The following is a 7982-nucleotide window of genomic DNA, read 5'->3' as shown; positions in this document are numbered from 1 at the left end:
ATTCAAGTTTTTCTTATACCAATCTTTGAAAAAATTTAAAAAACAGCATAAAAAATCTCATCATTACGATTCCGTTAAAAATTTTTTTAATTTTTTTAAAAATATTTTTATGTTAATTTTTTAAGCTTAAAGGGATTAAGGGGATTTCTTCAAAAAACATCTTTAAGAAACTATTTTTATTCATAAAAAACTCCATTTTTAGTGGTATTTTCAAATCGGCCCACTCACTTAAATCTTAATATTTTTCGGAAATATTTTGGTGGACGTCTTAAAATATAACCGATTTTATAATTCCAATGGAAAAACAGTGTCGTTTTTTTGCATGGGGAGTGATGCAGTCTAATATACATATATGTATAGGTATGTAATACAAAATATATAAAAAAACATATGTTTTCCCAGAATAAAGATTAAATATTTTAAAAAGATCAACGTGATTCATACGATTAAGAGTCCTTTGAACTCAGAATAAGAACAACCAAAATCTCAATTTGGATTAACTAAGTGTACATTGAATTAAGGCTGTCAACTTCGATTTTCAACATCAATTAAGCAATAATCTGTTACAGTATTCTGTGATTGATAAGAGCAAAAGCCATTAAACAACAGCTGCAGAAAATTTCGCGCCAATCGAAATAGTACAATGTAAACAATCACAGTGAATAATTCAATAACAAAGAGCGAAGTCGTAGCTGCAGTAAAATAATTATTTCATCTTATGTGAGTGCCTACAAGTATTATAGTTCCAGCTAAAGTTGACTGCCATACCTAAACAAAAACGTTGGGCGGAGCGTTTTCTGGCGCCTAGCGTTACCGCCGAAGTGCAATGCCTAAACAAAAGCGGCGACGCTACGTTAAATGCAGAAATAACACAAACAACAAGCATAGGTTTGTTTGTGTGAAATGCGAAAAGGACAGTTTCGCCGTTTTCTGCAGCCAACTTCACTTCCTAACGCCCTGTCAAAATCGGATTTTCCATCCGATCAGCGTTGACGCCACGGTATTTCTGTATGCTTCATACAAATTGTATGGCCATGAGATTTTTTTTGACGGCCAGACAACGCTGACGCTTTTTTTTAGGTATGGCAGTTAGAATCCAGCTCTCAAGAAAAATCACAAGAAATATTTTTCATTATTTCGATTGCTTGAAAAAGCACTTTGCTTTTGCTGTAAATTTTCTTAAAGAAATATATATGCGAACCAAGGCATATCAAAAAGGTAGTAGCATTAGAGCGAAAACAACATTTTCGTGTATTTTGTTGTTGCTTCCGGTATCGAAAGTGTCAAAAACGGTTCTGATTTTTTTCTTCTAATTCAAAGCGTGCCATGTGAAATGCAAAAAATAAAAAAAAAATTGCAATTAGAAAAAATTAAAATTGTTGTAACTTTCTTTCTTAGTAAATCTGTTTGCTTCTCGAAGCATTGATCCATCCTTTGCAAGGCCCAGTAATCAGCGGTTGTGCTGCTGAGTGGGGCGAGCGTTCCAAAAGGTACTATTCAATCGCTAGTTTGTATGGAAAATGGTTTCACATGCAAATAGATTTAAACAATTTGAAATTTTTGTGAGAAGAAATTAAAAATATTTGACATTTTTGAGACCAAATTATTAAAAAAAAATCAAATCAGCTGCTATACTGATACCATGGCGGAATTATTAAATTATTATTAATGGCGCCACGTACTGATACTACCTGTTCAATATGCCTTGATCCCAACAATTTTTTCTTGAGAGCTGCAAATTGGTTTAAGAAATTTTGATAAAAGAAAATTTCTTTTCCATTTCTTGTACGTCATTTTATATGAATTTTTCGTTTTTCTTTACAGCTGGAAACAGCTCTTAAAAGTGAAGTGACGGCGTAATTAAAATTGTGTTTATGGTTTAGATTTGTTTAAACTCTTTTCCTACCGCATTAAAAATCAAACCCTGCATTAGGATCGTCAAAAATGTTGGAGCTGGATAAAATTTTGGAAAAATGCGGCGATTGTCATCGCTTACAGGCGATTATGTTGCTGCTATTTTGCATCATCAATTTGCTATCGGCGCTGCATTACTACTCACAAACAATCATAAGCTTCGTGCCGAAATATTGGTGAGTCACATTACATTCAGTGTTGCCGAAAGTACTAGGCTATTTTGTCATCCATACTCCCGTACTCCCCAATGACCGATTATGCTACTATTTTATGAGACAGTTAACTTTTTAACCGACTTCAAAAAAAGGAGGAGGCATCAATTCTTAGGAATTTTTTTATATACATATGTTACGACATAACTTATAACTTTGGACACGTCAACTGACCAATTCTTCTTTTAGCTGAAGAGTGCTTGGAATAATTTGCGGGCTCATTTTTCCTTCCACGGCTTGGTAAAGCTTAAGCCATGTTACATCAGTATGTAAAACTTGCGAGTGCAGTGATGCAATTAAATTGGGTATACAACTCTTCAAATCTTGTAAGAAAACCTCCTTTGTTGTTCCGAACGCACAACACGTGCAGAATCAGCATTTAAGGTCTAATTACGGATACTTCACACAACCACTAGTGACACTGCAATTGAAATGTTATTTAAGAAAATGTGAGAATTAATCTAAACTCTAAGTTTTTACAAGTTCTGCTAATTTCGGGGTAATGGAGTACATATAAAAAGAGAGCTTGAAACTTATGCGAAGTATGCGGACCATTAGGTCCGCTGTGTCATCTTCTTCAAGTCACGAATGCCAAATAAGGTTGCAATATATCCCAGCGTAATCGATGGTTTGTACCTCGACAAGTGACGACTTATGAATTCCAGTAGTTATCTGATATCCTACTAGCTCGATGAAGCGCCCTTTGAGGCCTCCTTGAGTGAGCCTTCCTGAGTGCTGTAATTGGTTGCGGGTTACGCAATACTTGATCTGAGTTCTTTTTACCCTAATAAGCAGGAATTTAGATGTGACCTGACACTTACGAGCATGTAGATTAATAAAAAAATAATTTTTTATTTACCAACATAATTCATCTGCATTGACTAGTTTGGAAGTACTTAGTTAGAAGGTTGGCCGATGACTTTCGCCCATTTGGTCCAATGCCCTTCCACTTATTTTCTATCATATTTTCCCTTTCCTTGAGTACTGCAAATAATATAGAACACCGAAGGCTGTGTAGTATCCTTGGACGTTGCCCCCAATAACTTCCACCTCAGCCTACATGGCACCTCTTCTTTTAAGCATTTAAATGTCCTTAAGTTAAATTTAGAGTTTTCTAAAAACATTTGAGGCCCTCTACCCAAAATACTCTCAAAAATTAAGTTGTTTTTACTACTCTAAAAAAATAGAAAACAGCTGAACTGATTCCAATTTGTCACAGAAAGAGGAAGTGTTCGAACTCGATTCGACGTCGCACAGTGCACTGTGGGCTAGCAGCTCATCAAAAGTGGCGAAAATATGAAGCCATTGATCGATTTTAATGAGACTTCGGACATGTGGGCAGATCCAATATGGCAGATAAATGAAAAAGGAATAGTTATTTACATACATACATCGTGTTATTATCTAGTTAATGGGATCCATTTTAAGGCGTTTTGTTTTGAAACTGCTGAAATCCATATTAAAACCTACAAGGTACAGTCCTCTTGCCAGTAGGCTAGCGGCCGAAGAGGGCTCTGAAGCCCGAAATAAAGACTATAAAAATGACTGACTCCGACACAGCAGAAAATTCAATAGATCTGCGAACATATCAGATATTTTTATAGAGCAATGGATTCAACAGATCCCTTAAATTCAAGTAAGAATTTAAACAAAAAAGTTGACGATCCTCGAATTGTCTGCCGTAGCTTCACTTGAAGTTCCAAATACCAGGGAGACTAATCAAAATGGCTCAGATGTCAGTTATTCCTCCGAACCTGAAAATGAAGAGGAATCAGAAAATGAACTCCTCGATGTGGAACTAACAAACAAAAAAGAAGAAATATGAACTACTAAAAAAAAGTAAAAAAGGGGTATAAATATAGCTCTGCAACCTCAACGTAATATACCCTTAATACTACATTTATCGTAGGCTAACTGCAGGCGTTATAGTAAAAATTTGGATTCGTTATAAACCAGTTAAACAAAAAACCTTTGCATCAGGTATTATAATAATTCAATATTTTGTCTAATACGCTCGACCGCCATATTGGATTCATTATTTTGGGGAAACTAATCAGTTTAAAGTTAAAATCACCTGAATCTTAAAGATTCGCGTTCTTTTGAAGAAAAATAAATGATATTTTCTACAAAGAGGCGGAACGTGAATTAAAAATAATTTCAATAAAAAGAAATAATTAATCAATTTGTTTGAAACTTGGGCCAAGTGTGCCTCTATTTATCTATAATTAGATACTCTATTCAATCAATTTCAAAACTTAATTTTGGGCAACTTTCGCTCATTATCCAGTGGAGAAAATGAAAGTGGTGTAGGAAAAATCAGTCTAGAGGTCTAAATTTTCATCCGATTTTTTTTATTTTTTTTTATAAATAAAAGAGCTAATGAAATTTCTTACCAATCGGTAAAAGCCAATTTTTGAAAAAGAATTGTATACAAAATTTATTTAACTTAGTAAACAATACGTCGTTAATAATTTTGTGTTATACAGTAAAGGTAAATTGTTTTTAGTTTTTTATAAACATTTCATACGACCACCTGCATTTATCCCACTGTACGTCCCGTCGCGACGCGTCGGTCTGGTGAACTCGTATGAGAAAATTCAAATCGCCTCGAATAGAAGTCGTTTATTTCCATACGAAACGCACGTCATCCCAATACTGCATATCGTTTTTCAGTTCGTAAAATGTGCTTCTCATCCATTATTGAGTTAATCGGCGCACAGTGATCTGAAATCAAAAATTAGGGTTTAAAATAGCGGTGCTAGACATTTGCTTCCACGCGAGTAAAGAGTTCTCGAAATGGCAGCAAAAAAAAAAAAATTATCAAAAATCAACTTGCAACTTGCACCCTGCATACCTAAAAATTTTCTAAAAAAAAAAAATTTTTTTATGATTTTTTTTTTAATTTAAATTTTTTTTGCTATTTATTCTCCTTTTGAGGGAACCCTATAATTGCTTTTAACTATTTTTTTTTATGTTACATTCATTAACAGGGACAGGAGAATCGATTTTCTTATACAAAATTGCTAATTTCTCTGTATTTTGCACAAACAAAATTTGGTGTAAACAAATAAAAATTCAAGAATGGTGCTCGAGAAACCTCTCGCCAGCTTCCTTTAAAAAATTCATTAAATCGGTTAGGAATTGGTGGCTCTACGCTATATTGAAAACTAATTTTTGATTTCAGACCACTGTGCGGCGGCCCGCTACGCTACTTAGGAATTAGTAAAATAATTTAAAATATATTTTTTGAATATTTTTTTTTTTTTAATTCCTTTCGCCAGGTGCCTTGATGGCTACACGGATCCTATGGATGCCTATGCGGAAGCTAGCAAGCAGTCGGACTCATCATGCCATCCACATCGGTTGGCAGCTGAGGATGATGATTTGGCGCCAACGAATTTTTCAGCAGTGTGCCAGCACTTTGACTATGAATTGTATATGGGTTATCAGAGCTTCACTAGCGAACTGAATTGGATTTGTGATCGCGCGTGGCAAGCAACGCTGGGACAGTCGATGTTTTTCGTTGGCTCAGTGGTGGGCAGCCTGCTCTTTGGTTTTCTGGCAGACAGTTTGGGTAAGCTAAACACACATTTTTTGTCTACTTCTTTTTTGTGTTCAAAATTTTATTGCATAAGTATTTCTTTCTTATCTCCTCAGGTCGCCTGCCCATCTTGATTGTTGCAAATATTGTGGCCATGGTTGGAAATTCTCTAACGGTATTTGGCACAACGCTGCCAACATTTTCGCTATTTCGCTTCTTATCCGGCATGGCGACAGATAGCAATTTCGTTATGATGTATATTTTGGGTGAGTGAGGAAGAGAGCAATTTCACGAACTTAACTTGAAATCAAAAAAGGTGGATTTTTCTAAAAAATTCGTTTTGAAAAGGTTTCAACTATTCCTAAATTATTTTTAACGAGTCGAAAATATAGAAAGCGTATCCCCAAAGCACAATTGGTATGAAACAAGCTAAAACTCTTGTTGTCATGTAGCGTTCTTTTCTCGTTTCAGTTTGATCAAGTTCGTTACAGTCCTGATGCCGTTTGTAAAGTTGCATCAATTTGGAATCATCTCTGTTTGTATGTTGTAGGCCTAATTGGGTCCTTTCGCACCCGCCCACCATAGTCACGTCCGCTAATTTTGTAACGAAATTCCTCCTTCATTGTTTCGTTGTATAGGCTCTAAGACACGGCCTTGTTCATATATTGCTGCGGCAACTAGTGTCACTTTATCACAACTGCTAGTTTATCCAAGCGATCCTTTTGAAATCGATGAATCAATTATGCTCTGGAAGGAACATGTTGGCGTTGAAATTTCACTAAGTTAGAATTGCGACATTAAGATCAGTAAGCTTCATCCTTACGTCGTTTCAACGCGAGCTTGTAAGAAATACGTAGGAAGCATCTTCATTGCAGACTGGGTAGAGCGGTAAGTAGTCGTGTCCAAACTGATGCTAGCAGCAGGGGTAGACACCGTGGCCGATCATAAATTGCGTAAATCTTTCTCGAGAGCAACGGGCCTACTTTTCTTGCCATTTCGAAATGGATGCGGCTTTCTTTTTCTGGATTATCCCGAAGGAGTTGCCTTCATTTTGCTCGCTCTCCAGATGTTTTTTCATACGATTTCCTCCCTTCCTTCGTGTCATATGCGAGCATTCGTTAATTGAGGTATTTACGAATCATGTTCAAGATAAATATAAAAACGTGTATCGAAATTCAACGCAGAATCACTCTTGCCCAAAAGTGCTACTTTGGACTGAGTAGGCAATTCAGAAGTAAAGTCCTCTCTCAACGTACGCAAGCCACACTCTTTTAGTATATGACACAGAAATATGGACAATGACAACAACCGATAGAATGATTTTGCAGAAGATTTACGCGCATTTGCGCGTTGGCAACGGCGATTACCGCAGACGATGGAATGATGAGCTCTATGAGCTTTACGACGACATGGACATAGTGCAGCGAATTTAAATACAGCGGCTCCGCTGGCTTGACCTTAAAATGGACCTCGACGCTCAAGGTCAAAAAGTATTCAGCTCGGAAGAGGGCGGCTCCCACCGCGATGAAAAGGCCAAGTAGAAAAGGGCTTGGCTTCACTTGGCATTTCCAATTGGCGTCAGTTGGCAAAGAAGAGAAATAACTGGCGTGCTTTGTTGAACTTGGCTAAAATCACTTAGGCGGTTACAGAACCAATTTAATCTCAGTGTCATTATCGATCTTAATCGTAATCTTAACCGCCATCTCCGAGCTTCTTCTGTCGCTTTTTCGTTTGGAACTAGAGCCCAGCTTTTTCCTAACAAAGATATTTGCATTTACTCTTAACCAGGCGAAAAGTGGCCTTAGTGCTGTGCTCACCATGTCTTGGTCGGATTTGTTTAGGGTTCTTCATCGTTAAACGGGCCGTCGATGTCGCCATTCAAAAGTGCTAAGAATTGTTCTCTCCATATCTCAAGTGCACTCTTTGCATCTGTTACCAAATTTCCATCTTCGTCTTGAAACCATTATTTTTATTGCTTAATTATTTTCATAAAGAATTTTCGAGTCGTATTCCACTCTGTCAACATCTCAAGCTCTTCCTACTTACATATGTACGTCTTCGTGCCTCTCGTTTCCGCCTTTTGAATATACGTCTCTTATCACTCCTTATATAAAGGTAACGCTCAGGATAAAGCTATATTAATAACATTTCGGTTCGATATGAGTAATGGGTACTTCCACAGCTTAAGAAAAATTTATTTAAGTTTTAACTTGCCGAACAGCATTTTTTATTTTTATCCATTTGCTTTGAAATATAAATATTTTTCTACTGTTAATTTAATTGATTAATTTGTTGAATATATTTAAGAAGCATTT

At 36.2% G+C, this 7982-nt stretch overlaps 1 protein-coding gene across 1 annotated transcript; it reads left to right on the top strand.

Moving 5' to 3' along the window:
• The first annotated feature begins 387 nt into the window (after window positions 1–387).
• Window positions 388–6454, top strand: LOC108381038 (solute carrier family 22 member 6-like). Its single transcript, XM_017637450.1, has 5 exons — window positions 388–720; window positions 1825–2090; window positions 5408–5700; window positions 5784–5933; window positions 6306–6454. Exons 2-5 carry the CDS (start codon window positions 1945–1947, stop codon window positions 6452–6454), a joined length of 738 nt encoding a protein of 245 aa, XP_017492939.1. The 5' UTR covers window positions 388–720; window positions 1825–1944.
• The last annotated feature ends 1528 nt before the right edge of the window (window positions 6455–7982 follow it).

The sequence above is a fragment of the Rhagoletis zephyria genome, unplaced genomic scaffold (assembly GCF_001687245.7).
Source record: "Rhagoletis zephyria isolate East Lansing unplaced genomic scaffold, Rhagoletis_zephyria_1.1 Rzeph_scaffold_21185, whole genome shotgun sequence".
Taxonomy (NCBI): Eukaryota; Metazoa; Arthropoda; class Insecta; order Diptera; family Tephritidae; genus Rhagoletis; species Rhagoletis zephyria.
The sequence above is the reverse complement of the archived record's forward strand: the minus strand, read 5'-3'. Positions and strand labels throughout refer to the sequence as shown.